We start from the raw sequence: 22,168 nt of genomic DNA, 5'->3' as shown, positions 1-22,168 counted from the left end.
AATTGCTAATTATCATTAACATAAAAACAAAAGATATTGTAATAAAACGAGTCGATATTTAAAAGTATGTAATTTAATCCAGGATATTAAAATGCTTTTGTTCGAAGATACGTCCAAGCCTCCATATTTTGTATACAGCGGCATATATAATTCTATAACTCCAAATAATTACTATTAACAATATTAAATAGTAACTTATCTCAACACCTGCTTTAAATTCACCATATCGCACGCAGTAAATTAACAATTGGAAATGACCGGTATGTATACATGATTATATAAACACAAATATATTTAAATTTATTTATCAAAATAGTTTATTCGTCCTAAACATTTCAAATTTAATTTTACAAAAATAATAAAATAGTTTTCTTTAGTAAACGAAAAAGCTAAATATATTCTTCGAACCCATCAGTAAAGGACAAGAGTAACTTTCGATTTTTTCCCATACATGTCATGTGTACCTGTACTATAAATGAAAATATACATACTAAAATAAGTTAGGATTCCAAGTAAAGATAAAATATTAACAAACAGTACAAAGATAAAAAAAATTAGGAGACGTATTCAAATACCATTTAGATATGTCTAAAGTATTTTCAAGTTTAAATTTATCTTTGATTTAATTACCTTTAGATAAATATTTTCAAATTTACATAAGAACCTATGAAATTAGGATTCGCAAAGTCAAACAGACAACTTATTGTTACATGAGGGGTAGTATTTTACGCATTTTAAATAAATAATTTATTACATATGCCTGTTAGATATACGTAAAATGAATCACGTAGTCAGCTGATTATATTAATTTTTAAATTCTCTTCGTTAAAATGGCTGCGTCGTTAATGAAGCGAGTGGTGAGTACGTCGATGAAGTGTTAATTCAGTATTTATTAATTTAATTTATAATTTTATTTATTAAGGAATTGATTTACGTGAATGCTGTATATTTATATCAGATATTTAGTTTTTTAAGGGAATAAATTTGACAAGGGTAAATAGTACGTGCCCTCAGCTTTGTTCTTTCCTTATGTAAGGTTAATATGTAACCTATTTTTAGAATTTAGTTTGTTTAAATTACATTGAAATAAATTACCATTTACTGGACTTTTCTCGTTCATTTTCATTGTTCGAGTTTTCTTTAGTAGATAGTATTCCCTCTAGTTTCTCTCTGCAGTATTTTTAATTTTAGTTTGAGGAGTACTGCTTTGTTGATCCGGGTGGCGGTTTTTCAGATTAAAATGTCTATTAGTATATTCAAATTAATGTTGTAAACCTTGTAACTGATTTTTTTTTTTTGCAAAGTGTTGTAATTAAATATTGAATATCATTTTCTTTTTTAATACTATTAAATATTGAGTTATTGAAGCAACGATTGTATGACAGCTTTATATGCGTTATTTTCCATGCTATAGTTTATTATTGGATTACCCATAACATTTTTTACTGAAAATAATTTAAATTCAGAGGACCTTGGATAAAAATTATTTATAAAAATCCTATATAACCTAAGAATTGTTTATATTTATGCATTAATGGATGTATTAATTTTTCCTTAAAGTATGTTGTGTAATTACTTCCATAAGTCGTACATACAGGGTGGTGCACTAAATGATCCAATATTTGGTTTTTTAAAAAATATTTATTTGAATCGCAGTACAGAAAAGTAAAATACAAACTGTATACTTGGAGATTATGTTCTGCTTATCACATGTTCAATATGACCATTGTCACATCTAGCAACTTCTTCAACACGAAATGTTGTTATAACTCAACAATACATATCCTCTGTTATGTCATTGCACACCTCAATGATCATCACTTGTTGTTCCATCACTGTACAACGTTGTTTAGGGAAAATCTTTTTCTTTAGAAAAAGATTTAGGAAAATAACCACACAGATTAAAATCAGAACTGTTTGGGGTCCAGTTCTGTCCACACGCAAAACTTAGGAAATTGATTTGAAATGACATTTGCATTAAAATTTTTATGCAGAAAGTCTAAAACGTTTGCTGTGTGCGGTCTGGCTCCATCCTGCATGAACCACTTGTTTTCTAATTGAATCCCTTTTCCGAGAAGCTGAGGAACAAAATTATTACACAGTATGTTTAGATAATTAACTGTCGTTAAAATAATGGCCCTGTTATCCCACGACTCAAGGTAGTGGCATGTATCATAATTCTTGGAGTGTAACCTTTTCATGAAGCACATGTAGGCTTTTGGAAGCCCAAAAACCCCATTTTGTTTATTAATAACCCTGTCTAGGTGAAAATGTGCCTCATCTAAAAAACCAAACATTGTTCAACAATACATTTTGGTTCACGGCCCATTCAGCAAATGCCATTCATTGATGTTTGTAAACTGTTAATTTAGGCAACACTTTTATTGTGTACGGATAGAAATGCAAATCAGTTTTTAAAATTCACTGCACAGATGGCCTAGAAATCCCAAGTTGTGCTGTTGAAAGCACTACACTTTTTATTTCATTAAAAAACAACAAAGTCTTTACGCACTGTTCAACAGTCAATCTTCCTTTGTCAGCCATCTTGGAACAATACACAATGTTTGGAAAGAGAAGAATTTTTTTTTTGTGAGGAGGGCATACCAGTAATGTACACCCAGTTTGGGGCAGTGTCGGATTCACCAAAGGTTCCGCAAGGTGTTAATTAAAGTGTGTATATGTTCCTGCACCCTACCGACTAAACCTAAACCCCCTCACCAACTTCCTCCGTCCAGGGCCAGACTGGCATTGAAGCATTACCATGGCCCTGGTGGGAGCCTTGAGACCCAGGAGATTCAGAGTCCCCATGCGTCATCACCATCGCCAATCATGCAAGCGCGGACCAGCGGACAGCTCAGAGGGAGCTGTCCTTCACCTAGTCCTCTGAGCTTTTGCAACAGCCTCCCTGGCATGGGTAGTAAATTTCCTGGATCTCTCCAAGTATGCCCTTAAGTACTTAACTACCCTATCCTTTATTATTTGTCCATCTACTACTACAAGTCATATCTTTCAATTTCCGTCGGCCAACCATCTGCAACACCACCATTTTATTGGCAGCCAGCTCCTTTTGTCTCTTCCTTCTTGTTCCAGCAGCCTTGATTACAGCACATCACATTATGTAGTTAATAGCATCAACAGTAGAGTGTCCCTGGATGAAGCCGTACTGATTGTCTGAGAAACCACCAGAGAGCTGTGTCTCCTCCAGTAACTGTCTAGCAATCATCCGTTCGTACAGTTTTTCTATTGAATTAATAAGATCTATAAATCTTATTCTCCTTCAACCAGTTTCCTGGTTTAGGGACCAGGACTAACCATGCAACTTTCCAGTTGTAGGGGAAGTCTCCCCTTCCAAGAGGCAAGTAACTAATATTCATGAACTGCTGTCACTTCTGCCAACATAAAACAAAAATTATTAACCTAAACAATTATTGCCAAAACAAACGTTGGATCATTTTGTGTTCTACCCTGCATAATTTAGTTGTTTCTGGTCAATTGATGGTGGCCAGAAGTCAACTGGAGCACTTGCGTGAGAAACATGCATAACATAATTGCAGATATGACACTCTCAAAAAATTAATTGAATTGAAAAAATTAATTGTGAAAATGAACAAAGCAGAAAACATGCTTCTGCAAATGGATAATTTGTGAAATTTGCAAACATACAAGCGTCCCTCATGTAAATGAATGAATTCAAGTAATGCAAAGCTTTTTATAACTTCAAATAATGGTTCTTATTTAGTAAAGTTCCAGTGATGGTAGTATAAGATGCTCATTTCATGAAGATCTTCCCTGCCATTAATGACTTAAGTCAGTCATCAGTTTGATAAGTAAATATCAAAACGTATTAGTTACACAAGCAATTTATGAAAGCAGTCGTACAGTTTATGGAAAAAATGAATGTCCTCATTTACACACGACACCAAAATATATTCATTTTTATATTAATTTAATTTGAAAATTGATTGGCCAGATGCTGATCTTTAGGCCACATTATAAAAAATATAAGATCTGCACAATGAAAAGGGCATTGTTTAAGTTCAGAAAAATCTCAAATTTCATCCGTGAAATATTAGTTTTAGTAGTTCTCAAACCTATTTCCATTAATATAGTTGACTTAGAATTTGTTCCCAAGATTTGTTTCTTTTGAATTATATTTGTTTGTTGTTGTAAATTAGTGAAAGTTAGCAAAAATCTTGAAAAACAATGATTTAAGAAAACATTACTATATTACTCTTTCCACAGAAAAATTATAAAATTTGGTTACTATTGCAGTGAATTAAGTGAAAGATCTGAATGATGTATTGGATGGTTTAAAAACCACCCAATACATCATTTATTTACTTTGCCTGGTTTAATTATTTACTTCAGCATTTCTCATCTGTTTCATTTCCAGTCATTTAATTATAGCAACCATCTACTTCCTTGAATGAAGTCCACACTCTTCTCAAATAAATTTAATAAAATTTCTCTTATTAAATGTTCCTACTGCACCATAAATTCAAATTTTTATAGTATTTGTGATAAATGTATTTTTAAGTGTTTTACTCCAAGTTATATTATTAAAATTTTAATTTACATCTTTTGTTTTACCATTTTGTGGGTGCATTATTTTATATAATAAATACATTAATTATATTATATAAATTATATTTATATAATATCTGCAAGGTCCTGAAAATAAGTTTTTTTAACATTCTTGGTTTTTTGTAGAGATGGTATTTTTATGTTCATAATTACCTCCTGAAACTTCCTATGAATTTTCACCACAATTACATAAGTTTGTACTTTTTTTCATGTGTTGACAACTTATAAAAATATAGAGCCCAGAGAGCTTGTTTCACAGGCTTTACTTCATCTACATCCTTCCTAATGACTAATCCATAATAAGTCTGGTTTATCTATAGCTATAGTAATTATCAGCATCTTTCATTCAGTTTTTCAGCCCGTAAAGACTCTTTACTTTTCCTTTCCTCTCATTTTTTTTTTAGCGATTCAATGTTTTAAAACCTACAATCTGCAGTCTTGTAATCAATGTATCTGAATATGGTTTAGATTCAATTAGAGATTTTTAGCTTATGAAATCCATATTTGCCATAACTCTGTTTGTTTTGCAATAGATTTAAAGAACAGCTCCTTTATTTCATATATTACCAAGCCAGTTTCATAGTTGAGAATGCCCAACCATCGTGTTGATCTTAGTTGACACAGTAGCAATATTTTGATCAAAGCTTTCAAATCAGAAACTTTACCACTACCAATACTAGTGCAAATAACAATGCTAATAAACACACCATTAATGAATAATGTATGTAATGAAGATTTTCAACTAACACCAATTATCAGATCACACCTAATAATTGAAAATAAATTGTAGTTAAAAATGTAAAATTTAAATTCATTCACAAAATTAAGGAAGTACATATTCTACATAGCTAGCTCCATATTTACATTATCTGATATAATCATCTCGTATGCTAACACACTATTACAATATAAAATATTTTTTAGGGTGTGATAAAAAAATTCACAACTGAAATCATTTTCCTAACACGAGCCTGATTGATTACTGATTATAATCATTAATTTTTTAAAAAGTATCACCAAAAACATGTAAGATTGTTTAGCTCATTAACCTGATTATGACATAAAAGTGATCTTATACATTTTATAGTGTTGTGTAACATCTTAGGTTTGTTTATTCGTGTTATAAATTTTTGATTTTATGGTGTTATCCCTCTTAAAAAATTTGTTGTGTATAACTAAGTATTTTATTTTATTAATATATTATATATTTTGTTGATTACATCTTGAATGAGTAGATATGCTTTTATGTGGATAACAAAAGGAACTGCCTTTGCATTGACAAATCAAGGGAAACTGATAAATCCCTGATCAGACCGCTATTAAAATAAATTATAAAACATATACATTCTATATTAATACTTAAAAATAATAAATGTATAAAATATTAATAGATGTGTGTGAAAAGTTAATAAATTAATGAAATGAGTCCAAAAGCTTTTTTTTTATTATGCAAATATTGATATTGAATGATTAATTTCAGTAAAATTAATTATTATTACATCATAGTATAAAAAAAAGGTATGAAGATTATTATTAAAAATTTGCTTCATTGCATATTTTAATTTATTTTTTCATATTTTCTTGATGCCACTCCTTGTTTATCCATTCACTCAACCAGGAAAAGTATGATATTATTCTCAGTTCCTTGCCACATCCTGCTTTGTGTCAGAATGAATCCCCAATTTATATGCAAAAAAAAAGAAATAATGAATGTTGTCATATTTTTTTTACTGAATTAAGTAAAGCCACTCCATTAAGTAAAAAATTAAACATAAAAAATGTAGCACTCAAAACTGTATTAAACTAAAGAATTCCTGATTTTTTTTATAGAATAACATTTCCCAATGCCTGAAGTATAAGGATCTTTAAATGTGGTTAGTTTTTATTTTTGTCTCTGTAAAGTTGTTTGAATTTTATAGTAAATGTTGGAAAACGTATATTCTCAATTATTTAAAAAAACGACACATTTAAGGTAGTGTAAATTTTAAAGATAATCAAAAATGTCTCTTCACTGATATTTAAATTTTATTGATTTTTTTTTTGATGTCTTAATAATATGTGCATATCTTTGAATCCTATAACCTTCTTGATAAAACTAGTTTTGTTGGTTATTTACTGCAAGCAGGGTGAGTAGGAAATTAAAAAGTTGGTTAGGAAATTATGAAGATAATATTACTGGAATTTTTTAAAATTAACATTCTCGCCCTTATAATGACAGTCTCCTGTAGGAAATTCGGGCTTAACAGTATTCTTTATTACATCTTATTATTTAATACTGAAAAAAAATCGCTGTCCACTCTGTGAGGAAATTTTTTAAAAAATTACCCAACCCTTTTTTTTATCATCACATACTATAGTTTTATTTCATTTATTAGTTTTTTTATTAATACATTATGTATAATGATTAATACTTAAAGAAAATTTAGACATTTTTAGTTGTTCCTTCACATCGACTTTTTATGTTCTGTTAAAAGTGAAAATAGTGCCCTTTTATTTGCAATTTACTTTTTTACTAAAAATAAAATCAATATACGCACTATTACTATTAAAAATAGTGAATTTTTTGATATTATTAAAACAAGTAATCTACTTTCTGGTGTTTTACGTTATCTAAATTAAAACAATTTATAAAAGATAAATTTATATTTTATTACCCATTGTAGCATGATCATAAAATTAATTTTATTAAATTGCCCACTTATATTTACTAAAGTTTTATTGGCATCCCATTTGTTATGGTATTTTACAAGTGGCAGATATATTGTGAACAACTGTGTGTATGTGAGATAGAGTGTATTCATTTGTCTCCTCCACTTGTATGCATTCTCATATAGTTGACGTGTTATATCCATAAAGCCATTTTGGCTGCAGTGATGTCAGTTATGATCTTCCTTTGTTATCAGTTACTTAGCTAAGAGATTAATTCTACTGATATACTATTTATGTTGGCTGTCTTATTTCTGACCAGAAATAAATGGCTGCATACTAATAGATGTGAATTTTTCTGTTTCTATATCATAACATGTGGTAGTTCTGTCAAGATGGCTTCTGTTGAAGTGATTGTAAAAGTCCAGTTTCCAAAAGTTGCAGCCTTATAAGAATTCCAAAGTAGCTGTGACTTTTATAAAATTTAAAAAAGTTTTTTTTTAAGAAGCTAGAGAAATTTTGATAAATTTTATTATAACATAAAAAAACTTTAATTGAATTTTTTCCATATTTTAAGTTTTGGTATTTATAAAATTCATGTGAAGTTTAAAATTTTTTTTTTAAATTCTATTTGACAGTTAACATTTTTGTGACAGATTCAAAATTAAAAATGTATATCTTAACCTCAAAATGTAGTACAAATTTCTCAATATAATGTTATAAAAATCAAGCCATCATATCTTATCGTATTATTACTAAATAATGTGGTTTATTAAGATCGTTATGATTGAAGTATCTTTATTTAAAACTTTTGTTATGGATCTGTTTATGAAAAATGTCTACTATTTCAAACAGAAATATTAAAAAAGCTTTATTTATAAAAACAATGTATAATTTTATAATGGCTACATGAAAAAAATTTCATTTTTATTTAGTTAATTTTTAAAGTATTTTAAAAAATATGTACAAAAACTTATTTTCTAAACATTAATTAAACATTTATAAAGCAGATCTCTGCAAAAGTATAAACTGAAAAAAGTAAAGTAGAAAAATTAACTTTTGAAAATACAAATAATAACGCAGTGTAGTGTTGAGATTATGCAACACAAATAATATAAAATAAGTAAACCATAACTCAAATAATGGAATTGATAACAATGAACTGTCAGTTACTATTCAAATTTATTATTTCTTTTAATAATATTAAAATTTAATTTTTATTGCTCATCATCCTTTGATTTAGTTATGATGCTTTTAAAATTTCAGATTTAGGTAATTTAAAATCATATTTCTATTTATTTTTATTTGTGTAGTATAAGACATCTTAACATACAGTACTAAATTATACATAATTTATGCAGAATTATGATAAATTCACTTTTGAATATTGAAATAACCTAACTAAACAAAATGTGAAAAACCAGCTATAGAGTTTGTAGTCAATATTCTTACATGTGAACCCTTCAAGTGTAGTGTGTTCTATAGCTGCTATGGTGTATAGTAGTCATGGACTGCTGGATAGACAAATTGACTTATTCTTTAGGATTTTGTTATTCCAAATTCCTGCTAATTATACTTAAAAAAATTATTTGCAGTAATTTTTCATCAGTTTTTTAGTTTTGCATTTTCATTATTCCATAACTCTATTAGCAGATTATATAAAAAATTAGTATTTTAAATATGCTTTAAGATTTGTTGTTTAAATATTTATAGATTGCAGATTTCAATGTGTGGCCACTTTGTTTTTAAATCTGTTTTTTCAGCTCTTGGTAAAGATAAAACATTTTTGCAATTAACTATCTTTTTTAAAAATGCAGTTTATTCATAATTTTAAATAAAAATAAGATGGAAAAATGCTTGTTAAGAAAAGAGGATATTCCATTAAAGCTGCTAGCAGTCCTTGGTTTTTACAAGTGAAAAATACAGTGGTCTCCCACCCTTCAGTGAAGCAGTTGTTCAGACAAGTACAATCCCAGTACTTTACGGTTACATGAAGAAAGTGTACAATCAGTGGAAGTTTTTCCCATTTGAAGTAACTGCAAAAGACCACTGTAAAGCAGCCATTCCTAATCAAAAATTGATCAAGAAAACCTATCAAAAGGAAAGAATTGTAGTAGGAGCTAATATCACAAACAATTAATAAATTTGAGAGAATTCTCTAGCTTTCCTGCAGTAAAGGAAGTAAAAGTGAAACAAACAGTCGTGACATAGACATTGAAAGTATGAATAAAACTTGAATATAATTAAATGAGTATATATGTATCATAAGTCAGTTGTATCAGATTAGAGGATTATTTTGTTCTGGTATTATTGCATAATTTAAAGTTTTTGTTCGTGCTCATAAAATTCTAAATTTAAATATTTCTGTACAGTGTGTGTTGATGTAATTATGTACCACTATTTATATTATTTACGAGTATTATATATAAAAGTGATTGTGTTAAATGAATATTAAATTGTTAATATGTTCGTACTTAGTAAATCAGAGTTGAAGAGAAATAATTTCTTCTTTCTTTTTTTTCTGTTACTGAAATGTTTACTTTGTATTGTTTTAATACTGAACAAAGATACATTACTAATTTGTTATCCCTTAGCCTAATTTTTAATGAGGTGAGATTATAGACTGTACTGTGCTAGAAGATTTTTTTTTGTCATCAAAAATATTTCTATTATTTATTCTTACACTTACTAGTAGACTATTCATGAATTAAAATACAAAGAGTACATGTAAAATATAGTAATGGGGAATAAAAAAATCATTCTGTAACCATGTACTATAACTAATATTTAGCCAAGGCTAAGAAGAGAAGCAGGTTAAACGAACTGCACTAGACAAAATATTATACTGAAGTGAACAATTTGCTGTAATTTTTTATTGCATGAATGTATGTTGTAAAACACCAATAGGATTGTGACAAATGTCACATAATGAAAAAAAAGATTTTTAGAAATACATTTTGATAAATTAAGTAGAGGAGGAAATCAGTTCTGGAATCCTTTAACATCGGTGTCTGATGAATTACAAAAACTAATAAAACAAAGAAAATAGCGAGAATAAATTGATTATTTTGGTATTATCTACTTAACTGATTATTTTACAGTGGTCTCTCTCATAACTTTCTTTCCATTAACAACTATTTTTCAGAGTTTTTATTTTTTTGTGTCTAGGTATAAATAAAAACTTTAACATAATTATGAACTGTATACACGTACATAATATTTTATCTGAAACGAAGTTAAGTAAGACTTGTTGCAAAAGTACAATAAGTTTGTCCTTGGACGTTTCCATAGACAACACACCTTTGGCAGTGGGGAATATGCATTCGATCAGTTGCTTCTTCGCTGTCGTAGTGTGTTGTTATTGTATCTGTACATTATATTATTTTTGTGAAACGGCGTAGTTTTTTTTTTTGTTTAGTTAACGGATTTTGTTTCTTTAGATTACAATACGCTTAACATAGAATACTTTTATAATTCCACTTTATTATCATGGAAAGTGAAAGGGCTGCTGGGATATACAACAAGATTAGGGAGCGTAAACTTATACATAGCCAGACAAGATAGTAGCTATTATACTGATGGCTGATAACAAACTTTAGTTATTAATTATTTTTAATTTGATTTCTTATCTTATCGGGTTTGATAAGATAGGTTGCTGTAGCTTGACTCTTTAAGCTGTTGTCTAATTTACATTTGTAATTTATCAAATCCTTTCTGTGTATAATTAAGTATGTACAGAATGCGTCAATAGGTCGGGTACGTCTGGCCTACTACTATGGAGAGATTTCCAGAGAAAGAGTCCTAGAGTACGATGGAGCCCGAGTCCGGTCAGGCTAGTACCAGTGTGACATGGAGGCTGACCAGCCGGAAGGCCTTCCCCCTAGGCCTGCTACGGATGGTAGGAAAGGGACAAAAAGGCTAAAAGTAAGGCTATCCTCTAAGGATGAGGAGGAAGGGAGGCCCCTTGGATTAGAGGTTCTTGTTAACAGATTCGAACGATTGGCGAAAGATCTGAGAAAGAATATTGATAAGAACGTAAAGAAAAGTGTAAAGGAGCTAGAAATGGAACGTAGCATAGCGGTGAAAGATCTGAGGAGGATGTATACTGGTACTTTTACCATTGGCAAAAAGAAACTGACTGCAGAGATGGCGACGCAGATACGGGTTGCTACGGGCTGCCTCATTGAGGATCCTCTGGATAACGGGGTACCGGCGTCCCAGATAGTCGACTTCATCAAAGAGGCTAGCCAAAGAAAGTCTTCAGAAGTACTCATGTTGGAATCCCGGCAAAAAATTGAGGGGACGCCCAGTAAGGTTGCAGTTGTTGATATGCAAGCATTGACAGAACCTAGGTCGATGGACACACTGATTGCCAGGTACCCACAGTTGCCTGGCTGCTGAGTAAATCCGAAATAACAGCTGGGAATGTCGTGTCGCCTGCTCTGGAGACGAGACTAATAGGGGAAGTTGTAGGTGTGGAGGCCCCGGTCTCCAACATGTTCCGTGTCGCTTACGTGGACTCGGATGATGGCGGAGATCTTGCGCAGGTATTAGTGGAGGTTTTTACAAAATCGGAGAACATTGGAGGCCGTCTAGGTCCGCTACAAGCGGAGATATACGGGCAGGACACTGCTACCTTGTTCCGGAAGTTCCTTGAATGTGAAGGGAGAGCGACCTGCTGTCGCTTCTATGTTACTGCCCCGGTTGGCAAACTCTCAGCTGCTTGGAGTAGTGATGTTCCTCCTGAGGGTAACCATAGGACGGAGACTATACTAGTTAAATCGGCGACGTCCTATGCGGACCTCCTTAAATCATTTAAGACGGAGATGAAAGTCCCAGCGGATTCAGAAATTCTCTGTATAAGGAAGGCTGGCGGCAATATGGAGATTCAAGTTGAAGGAGAAAAGGGAAACCTATGGCGCCCTTCAGAAAACACTTTCTTCAACGATAAAAAGTCGTGTTCTCACGAAGACCAGGACGGCCTTTCTCCGGGTATGGCACTTGAAGAACGGCATACAGCCAGGTGAGATCTTACAGGGGCTGTATACGACCTCCAGTCAGGAGTTGTCGGCTGATACGAGAGTGACAATTAGACCGGGTTTTGGAGAAGCCGCAGTGGCGATATATCGCTTCCCGGCACTGATTGTACAAAAGAGAAGGGTGAAGTTAGGGCTTGTGAGCTGTAGAATAGATGTTGATCTCCCTCTGCGATGCTGCCGATGTTTAGAAAAAGGACATCTGACAAGGAACTGCAGGGGGAAGGTTGTATGTTACAATTGCGGTGGGCGACGGACATAACGCTGTAGAATGTAGCAAAACACCGAAGTGTCTTACGTGCAATGCGGAGGGGCACCGCAATGGCAGTGCCTCATTCCCCAAGGGGGCCAATAGTGAGAATATCAAGCAGAACCGGGGGAGGACCGGGCGTACCACAATATGTAGATGAAACTGAAAATTGTTCAGTTGAACCATGCGGCACTGACGCTTGACCTGCTGACAAGGTATGTCTCGGAGCTAGACGTTGATATTGCGCTCATCTCTGAGCCCTACGTTCCTCGCTCGCGGCTGGAGTTGGTAATCTCTGAGATCGGGGTACGGTCATCTGGCCTACCTATGCGGGACGTTCTGAGAGAGCGTGGTTTTGTCAGGGCGAGGATTGGAGGCATTTATTATTACAGGTGTTATCTTTTGCCTAACATGTCTGTGGAACGATACAGGGAAATCTTCGTCTCGCTTACTAGAGACCTTGAAGCTGGCCGGCATTATTGGCTGGGGATTTAATGCCTGCTCGGTTACCTGGGGGTTACCCAGGACCGACGTGAGGGGCAGATTGCTGACTGAGGCCGTTCCATTACTGGATCTAGAATGCCTCAACTTTGGAGGCGCACTAACTTTCAGGAGGAGGGCCACTGGGTATATTATTGATTTTACTTTTGCCACGCCAACTTTGGCGGCGTGGATTCGGGACTGGCGGGTGCGTGAAGACTACGTAGCGAGTGATCACCATGAGTGTTACAGATGGAGGTTCTCCGGGGGCTGAGAGGCCGGTTTCCCGTGGCTGGAGTATGACGGGTATGGACCCGAAAGAATTCGCGGAGACAGTGCGGTACGCGAAGTTACTGCAGCAGAGGACGGGGTCGCATGTCTGGTCGACTGCTTGGAAACTGCATGTGCTGCTCTTTTCCCTCGCAGGTATTGTTGGAAGAATTGTTCCCCAGTATATTTGTGGACAGAAGACATCTTGGAAATGCAGGGAGTACCTTGGGGTTAGGAGGCTCGCACAGCGTAGTCGTCCCTACTCACAAGGACAGTTATACATGGTCCGATATAGGAGGTGCAGGAGTGAGCTCAATAAGCTTATTAGAGACTGAAAAAGCATCTTGGAAGCAGTTCATCTCAGAAATTGATACAGACCCTTGGGGGAATCCATTTAAAACTGTCGTTGAAAGGGCACCAAGAGCTAGAGTTCCCTTATCGTTGGACACCAGAGAGGTTCAGAACATAATTGAGGAACTGTTCCCTCATGGTGATGGGGTCGTTGCGGAAGCTGAGGACGATGTGAATTCCCCTCCACTTTTCAGCAAAGAGATTACAATAGCAGTTAAACGGATGCCTCTGAATAAGGCACCGGGACCAGACGTTTTGCCAAATTTGGCAGTTACGGTGGCTGTTGGGGGCAGTCCCTGATGCCTTTTTGAAGGTGTTTTAGATGAGGGGGTGTTCTCTCGGAGGTGGACACGATAGCGCCTGGTCTTGGTTCCCAAGCTGGGGAAGGACCCGGTGCTTCAATCCTCTTATAGACCACTGGCGATGATCGACACCATGCCAAAGATACTCCAGCTCATGCTGCTACAGACGCTGACCAGAGTTATTGAGGACGCAGGGGAGTTTGGGATAAACAATTCGGTTTTCGCAGAGGAAGATCTATTTTGGACGCGATATTGGAAGTTGTTGGTATGGCAAGGAGAATCATTGGAGAGAGGAAGATCTGTGTGCTCGTGGTGCTTGACGTTCGCAATGCATTTAAGTGTGTGACCCATGACGCCATTAGGACTGTGCTGGAGAGAATAAGAGTCCCCCCCCCCCATATCTGAGAAAGATAATTCTCTCCTATCTCAGTGAGCGCAAATTGATCTGCGAAGTGAAGGACGGAGCGGTCGAACGGTGCATTGATAGAGGCGTTTCACAAGGATTGATCCTTGGGCCGGCCCTTTGGAATATAGAATATAATGGCATATTTCGCACTCCTCTACCGCTGGGCGTTATTCTCGTAGGTTACGCAGACGATTTGACCCTCGTGGTTGAGTCAAGTACCCTGAAAGAGTCGATCGCTCAGATACAAAGCTTATACACAACAATCAAAACCTTGATGGCCGATGTCTGTTAACTATGGCTCCAATTAAGACGGAGATTGTTGTGATTACAACAACCAAACCAACATTGAAGATTGTGCTTGAGGGCCAAAGGATAATTTCAAGGACTGCGATAAAATATCTTGGAATATGGGTGAACGCCAGGATGCGTTTCGGCACCCACGTCTTGGAGGCCTGCTCGAAGGCTGAAAAGGTCATGCGTCTGGTTGCTAGATTACTGCTGAACTGTGAGGGACCGAGGCAATAGAGGAGGAGGCTGCTGTCTGGAATGATATACTCCACGTTATTTTACGGCGCCGATTAGGGGCCATTAGCTATGGGGTGTACAGGGATGCTCTTAAAATCAATACACAGAAGGAGCTCCTCCTTATTACAGCTGCATATCGCACGATTTCTCAAGAGGCAGTCGAAGTGTTGGTGGGAATATTGCCTGTCGATCTGGAGGTCGCCCGCAGGAAGAAGATTAAAGAGCAACGGACGTGCAGGAACACATATGCATTTAATAACATCTTGCGGAACCTGTTAGCGAGCCTGACACTGCTTTGCGCCCATAAACGGGGTTCCTGCACTTCTTTAAAAAGTTATTAATGAATAAGGTTATTTGGACGGTTTATCGGTTTTATTTTTTTTGTCGTGAGTTTGGAATTTGGTGGTGAATACTTAATGGTGAAATTTTGTGAATTTCGGTAAGCTGATTATATTTTTATTACAATTTTTGTGTATTATTACTGGTTGTATTTAACCTATAAAGTATTGGATTTATTCTAAAAGTCTTTATACGTGCTTGTGCAGGACAATTACGTCATTGTCCATATTAATAAACAAGGACCTTGAATAATTCTCCCCAGTTCTAGAAGTATATTATAAGGGGAAACTTGCAATCGCGTTATTTCCTTACTCCTTCAACCAAATCCAAAATCTTCTCGGTTTTAACCGAATCGTGACCTTTCCCAACTTTTGACCCCCCAAAGATTTTTTTTTTTACCCTGGATTCGGGGTCATACATTTTACCTACACCCCCCTTAAATAGGTTAATGGGATGCCTAAGAACTGGTTTTTCGGCGTATAACTCAGTTTTGACATCAGCTAGTGTGTATCTCTTTTCTGGAAGCAGATAATTCGAGAAATATGAGTACAGGGGACCCGGGAGAGTGCTGGACCGTTCCCCACTGAGATCCACGTCTGCATCTGGTAGTGGTGAGGCAGAAGTTATTCCGACGATTAGTGCAACGCCCGTAATAGAGACTACGTCGATTTCATCGGATAGAAGAGATTAAACCTAAAGACGACAGAAGAGGACGCCCCCCCCCCCCCCAGTACTAAGTAGAGGAAAAACGAAAGTGAATTATTTATAAAGCAAATTACAAGACATGGCAGGTGTATAAACAATTAAACAGATAACACAAAGAGGGAGATAAAATAATTGGCAGTTGGCTTGTCCCAGCTTACTAGCCAGATAGCTGGTTTTAAGGCAGCATTATCTAAGAAGGAATCTGTGCAGGGCACACAGGATTTTGCATTTCAAACTGGCACTAAGGCAGAGTATGAAATGACTATTCAGAAGTTGGCCCAAGGCGTTGAGAATGAGGAGGTTTCTGACCTCATTTTGAAACTATGGCCAAAGGATGCCTTCAGCTTTGTTAAAGTTAAGAAGGATTCATGCTTTGAGAACAAAGAAGTGGATACGGCAGTGGTAGTGGACTTAGCGTCATTAAATGACCCTTTGTGATGAATGTCTTTGGGAGGCTTCCTGAGGTCAGGCGTCTGGCGGATAAGAAGAGCCTGCGGGCTGGACAGCTGTTGACATTCAGTCCTCGCACTAAGGTCCTCATTGGTGGGACGGTGGAGACGGAGTCTCCTACGGTATTTATATCGGTAGTAGATACCTCTCAGAGTGAGTCGCAGGTAGTAATGGATCATAAGAATGGCATTGGGTGAAATTTTGAGCTATCTAATAAGACGATCTTCAGAGCATCTGGTGATAAAGTGAGTATCTATTTAAAGAAACTTTTGGAATATGCCGGTAGACGCAAGGTGATAAGGATGGAAGTTCATTTAGATCAAAGTTCGGAGCGATGCAAATTAAGTGAGAGGGCGCGTGGCCCCTTGTCGAAGACAGTAGTGGTCTACGCAGAACAGAAGTTACACGGACTTACTGCGTATGGTGAAGAGTGGTGTTGAGGGGATCTCTCGAAGATATTGTCAGTGAGGAAGGGCCAATCGGGCGAGGTACTCATAAGAGTTAAAGATGAGGGTCAAGGTCCAGAGAAGATAACGGACGGGGTGGAGGGCACCAACGTGAGTTGCACGATCAGAGCCCGATCTAAGAAGTAATCAAGGGCACAGATGAGCTCTCCAGTGAGAAGGAAATTAAGAAGGCTATGATAGATGTGGCTGGTTTGGAGGTCGCTTAGGTACAGCTGCTTTCGTTGAGACCTTCGTACTAAGATGGCCATGCTGTTGGTGCCCGTCAAGGTAGCTGACACCTTGAGTAATAATGGCAGAGTGAGAATAGGATGTGTCTCGTGTCAAAAGACCTTCATTTCGGATGTCAAACGGTACTATAGATGTTGGGCTGTAGGCCACAAAGCGTCTAAGAATGACTGATGTGATAGGAGCAGATCCTATTTTACCTGTTGCAAAGAAGTCCATTTCAAGGTCAAATGTGTGAAAAGTAATAGAAGTAAAAATGAACAATTCCCCACTGGAGGCTTGGCGTGCCAAACAGCTTAGAATGATAAGTTGATGTCTAACGCGAACAGGAGCAATTTATCTTATTATCTAGGTGAGAATATTGCTAAACGGTATGATGTAGACGTTTTGGTTACTACTGAGCCGAATAGGTTTGCACAGCCGCAAGAGACGGATAGTGTGCTGACGGGTACAGTGACGTTGTCATACGAGCTGTAAGTGACAGGTTGCGTTGGAAACTGCTCGAGAGAGTGTGATATAGTGGCTGTCGCAGGTCGTACTTATTGGAGCATATATTACTCGTAATTTTGGTCTTCATCAATATATAGAATTCATAAGTCGTCTGCAAGAGATTGTTGCCCGAGCAACCAAAAGGATAATTATATTTGGGGGCTTCAGTTGTAAAACTGTTGAAGCTGGCTGTTCGTACACAAATAGGCGTGGGGAGGTCCTTACTGAAATGTGCATCAGATGGGTCTACGATGTGTTAATGATGGTTCATCTAAATTCGAGGCCAGGGGCACACATCCGTTTTGGATCTCGCTATTATTGATGATCGTTGGGATCGACATTATGTGATTTGAGATTTCTGGCTGACGAGACCGCCAGTGACCATCAGGTGTTGCTTCTTGAGCTGAAGGATATGTCGTTTAGACTGAGGGATGGTGGGCCGCCACTGCATTTGTCAGATCGTCAGGTGGATGTCATTGTCAAGGCCATATCTTATAGAATCAGGAACGAGTTATACCTGTCACTGGAAACCCTACAAGAAGTAATTAAGCAAAAGATATCCAAGATAACATCAGGCGTGGAAGATACAAGGCTGTATACTGATGGACCTCTACAATCGCGCAAATGCATTGTGATTTGCAGGCAAGTAGGAGGCGAATGCAACAATTGCGTTGAAGTGGTGGTGAGGGTCTTGAGGAAGCTACTCGACAGTACAAGGATCGCAGGAGTGTCCTTAACTTTGAAATTAAACCAGTCAAGAAAATGAGATGGAGGGAATTGTGTGAGGACATAGAAGGTGATCCCTGGAGTAGGGCCTACCGAATCGTCATGAAGGGATTTGGCAGGCATCTGCCGCTGCTTGGCAAGGACTAGACGAGGAGAGGGGTTAAAAAGCTCTTCCCTCGTGCTGAACAGGTAGTGGCTGGACCTGTGTTTTTTGAGAGGAGGAGGTTCACAGTTCATGAGGTCATTCCGTCTGTCAATAGATTATGGAACCAAACGAGTCCAGGACTGGATGGAATCTCAGCTAGGTGCTCAAGAGATTGGCTGGTCTATTACCATGGACCCTGATGGATATGGTGAATAAAGAATTGGACAATGGATTATTTCCAACCTGCTGGAAGGAGGCTAAACTAGTCTTCCTTCCCAAGGGTAGAGAGGCGAGAACCCGGTGGAATGGTACCGCCCATTGTGCCTACTCTAAAATATGTCTAAGGCTATGAAGAGAATGCTATCGGTCCGCATAAAGAACTGAATCACGGTGAGGGCATACACGAAAATCAATTTGGATTTGTAAAGGGCAGATCGGGCATACAAGCAGTCACGCAGGTGGTCACTTGGGCTTCGGAAATTCAACGGGGCACTTGGTATAGGAGGACACGTGGTATACCGATGTGGATATTGCTCGATGTAAAAAATCCTTTTGGGTCGTTTTCTTGTTGAAGATGGCTAGTTCATAATTAAGTGATGGATGGATGATGGCGGAGACGTAGGGGCGTCTTTGCTTTCAGGTATTTGGGGGGGGGGTCCCACAGGGGTCTGTGTTGGGCCACTTCTTATGGAGCATTGTTTTTGATGATGTTCTTAGGATCCGGTTGCCACCGCATTCAGAAGTTATCACCTATGACACAACCTAGGACCTAGGACACGCCCTAGGCACCTAGGACAACTTTGTGCTGATGGTCAGCGGGAAGACAGTGCAGGAGGTTCAGGACCTTGGTTGATGATTGGATGAAAGACCATGGGTTGCAGCTTTCACCCACAAAATGTCATTGTATTACTCTAACTGTGAGGAGAAGGGTGGATCCAATTGTGCTGACAGTTGGGAATCATAATGTTCGGGCGGTGAGCTAGGTTAAGTATCGTGGTGTCACGATAGAGCAGTCATGTAAATTTAGTGAGCATATAATAGAATGCCAGTTCCAAACATCTTATTTGTGTTTGGAACCTTTAACTGATCCATTGAAAATGTTGTTATTAATGTAAATGATGATAGCGATTTAAGTGGTGATAAGTTATCAGGAATTAAAAGTAATGATATTATTTAGTAAGTAGCAGTTCAGATCAATGTTTGTACGTAGTATAGTACTTCTTCTCCTTTGTTCTTCCTTCTCGTATGCCAATCACTTCCCCTTCAAACATATTGTGGTTTGCAACAAGCTCAATCTGCAATAATATCACTGCATAATTAATTATTATATGTAGTTTACAAATTCCAGCATTTAGGTAAAGGAAATTAGTCATTACTGACATTATTATATATATATATCCTAAGAAATTAGTCGCATCCTATACATCTATGTTTCTGACTTCAATTTTGTAATTGTGTGATGACAGTAATCTTAATATAATAAAAGCTGTAAAACAAATTAACATCAAGGATGTTATTTACATTGTAGCTGGGGCATAGGGAATGAAATATCTGAAACAACATAGAATAGATCTTGGGGAAAAATTTGGCCTCCAGTAGTCGCAGATGAAGTTATCCCCAACACTGAGGAAGATAAACTCTTGTCATTAGTGCAACAAATAATGAGGCTACAAGCTGCTGTTGAACAAGGTGTAATTTAGTGGTTAAATGAAGATGTAATCTGGAAGAAGAAATGATCAATGATGAAATTACTATTGTCACAGTGATTAATATTGAACAACAAAAGTGAGAATAAATCTGACTGTGATGAACAAAAGATTTCTCACGTAGAAGGTAAAGATGTGCTGCATCTTTACTTTCAATATGCCCTGCAATATGTTGAACAGCAGCTGACTTCAACTCCAATTGATGTTCTGAATCTGCAAAGATGGCGCACAAATGCAAGAGTAATATGAAGCAAAAGAAAATCACAGATTTTTTCTCATAGCTTTTTCAAAAACAGGGTTTTGAACAAACAGTAATTTTTTACTGTACATATGCACTACTGTATTTAGTTTTACAATATTATATAATATAAAATGTGTTTGTGCATAATGTTGTTTGTGTTGGTTTAGTAGAGTTTATATGTAATATACTGTACATAATTTTTACGCACCATAAAATTTCATTTCATTTATCCTATTGATTATGGGAAAAGCAAAATTGAGGTATTAAGTCATTCATGTATACAGTATTATTACACATAATTTTATTAGATATGAAACTAGTATAATCCTATCATTTTATATTGTCTCTTACAATATGCACTTAATTTCACGGTCTAAATTGGGTTATATCACAAATACAGAACATATAATCAATTGGTTCTATAGGATTGTAAATGAGATGCAGTTCTATTATTGGTTGGTTCCACCCAATTCTGTGAGAGAGAGGATACAATATTTACATTACTTCATATTTGTTAACTATAGCATTGAAACATTTTAGATAATTACATTTTTAACGTAATTTGCCTATTCTACCATATTATTTTTTAGATTTAAATTTTACTTAATAATCGGAAAAGGAAGAAGAAACATTTTAAATCAGTTTTTAATTAGCAAGGAATGAATTGCAATGTATAAAAAATATACCTAAAAGAAGACTAGAAGGCTGTAGTGTATTTAAAAGAAAAAGCAAACAGTAGTAGTTTGAGTTATGGATGGTGTTTTAACAACTGTTAAAACACTCTCGAGACAAACTTGTCTCGAGATAATTAAAATCGAATAATTAAATAATTAAATAATTAAATCGAATAATTAAAGCCACAAAAATCTAAAAATAATTTTTTTTTTCAAAGGAAGTTCTTTTTTCATTTAAACCAAAACTGCTTTGTGAAGGTAATAGAATGGTCCAATTAATATTTTTATTGAGGTTAAGGCCTGGATAATAAAACTATATTTAATTCTGTGTGTATGTGTGTGACCAACATGCACAACTTTTAAATTTGAGTATGCCTACTATTGAGTATTGAGTATGCCTACTTGTAAAATGTTATAATTATTTGCAAATTTACTCATAATGATGTGAATAGAAATAATATTGACATTCTGAAAAACTGAATGATTATGTTTGAAGTAAAGTAGTAACGGTACAGGGAAGGGAACATCATATGTAATAATGCCCTTGACCCCACTGTTGTAAGAGATAAGTCTGCCCTTTTTCACCAGGGACAAATAGGCGTTAATGGATGTAATTTATTATTTTTTTTGTATCATTTTAAAATATTTTTTGTATAGCTATAAAATTTTTCTATTATAATTTTCAGTGTTATTCAAATGTCAATTTGAAGATCTTATTTGTGATGTTCATGAAATGGCATTTTAAAGAAAATTCATCACTGTTAATGTACAATAATAATTTAACTTCTTTTATTATTTTCTTAAAAAAGTAAAATTTTTATTAGAAGATGGGTTTCATCTTAGTGAAATAGTTTTATAAAGTGTAATTTACAACATAATTCTTTTTACGAGCATGAACGTTTTGAAAAATGTTTACTGTTACATAGCCACATTTTCTTATACAGTTATGGAATGGAAACTTAATATTAAAAAAAAATTAATGAATTTAAAAGTTCTTGATATTTCTTAAAAAAAGGTTTTTCTTGAAGATATTAAAAGAAATTTAATTCCCCCTCCCTGTCATCACCTCTGAAACTTCTTTGTTGTAGGCTTGATTTTGCATTGAATAAGTAAAAAATGAACTTGTGCAAATTTTTACTTTTTATTTCCTG

The 22,168-nt window shown here is 35.6% G+C and overlaps 1 protein-coding gene across 1 annotated transcript in view; it reads left to right on the top strand.

Annotated features, from left to right (window-relative positions):
* Positions 1–703: 703 nt before the first annotated feature.
* Idh3a (isocitrate dehydrogenase [NAD] subunit alpha, mitochondrial) overlaps positions 704–22,168 on the top strand; it is a 48,208-nt gene continuing 26,743 nt past the window's right edge. Inside the window, exon 1 of the mRNA XM_075355134.1 lies at positions 704–857. Within this exon, the coding sequence (XP_075211249.1) occupies positions 831–857 (27 nt within the window). The 5' untranslated portion in view covers positions 704–830. The remainder of the gene's footprint in view (positions 858–22,168) is intronic.

Source organism: Lycorma delicatula, chromosome 1 (assembly GCF_047948215.1).
Source record: "Lycorma delicatula isolate Av1 chromosome 1, ASM4794821v1, whole genome shotgun sequence".
Taxonomy (NCBI): domain Eukaryota; kingdom Metazoa; phylum Arthropoda; class Insecta; order Hemiptera; family Fulgoridae; genus Lycorma; species Lycorma delicatula.
Note: the sequence above shows the minus strand (reverse complement) of the source record. Positions and strands in the feature narration are given on the sequence as shown.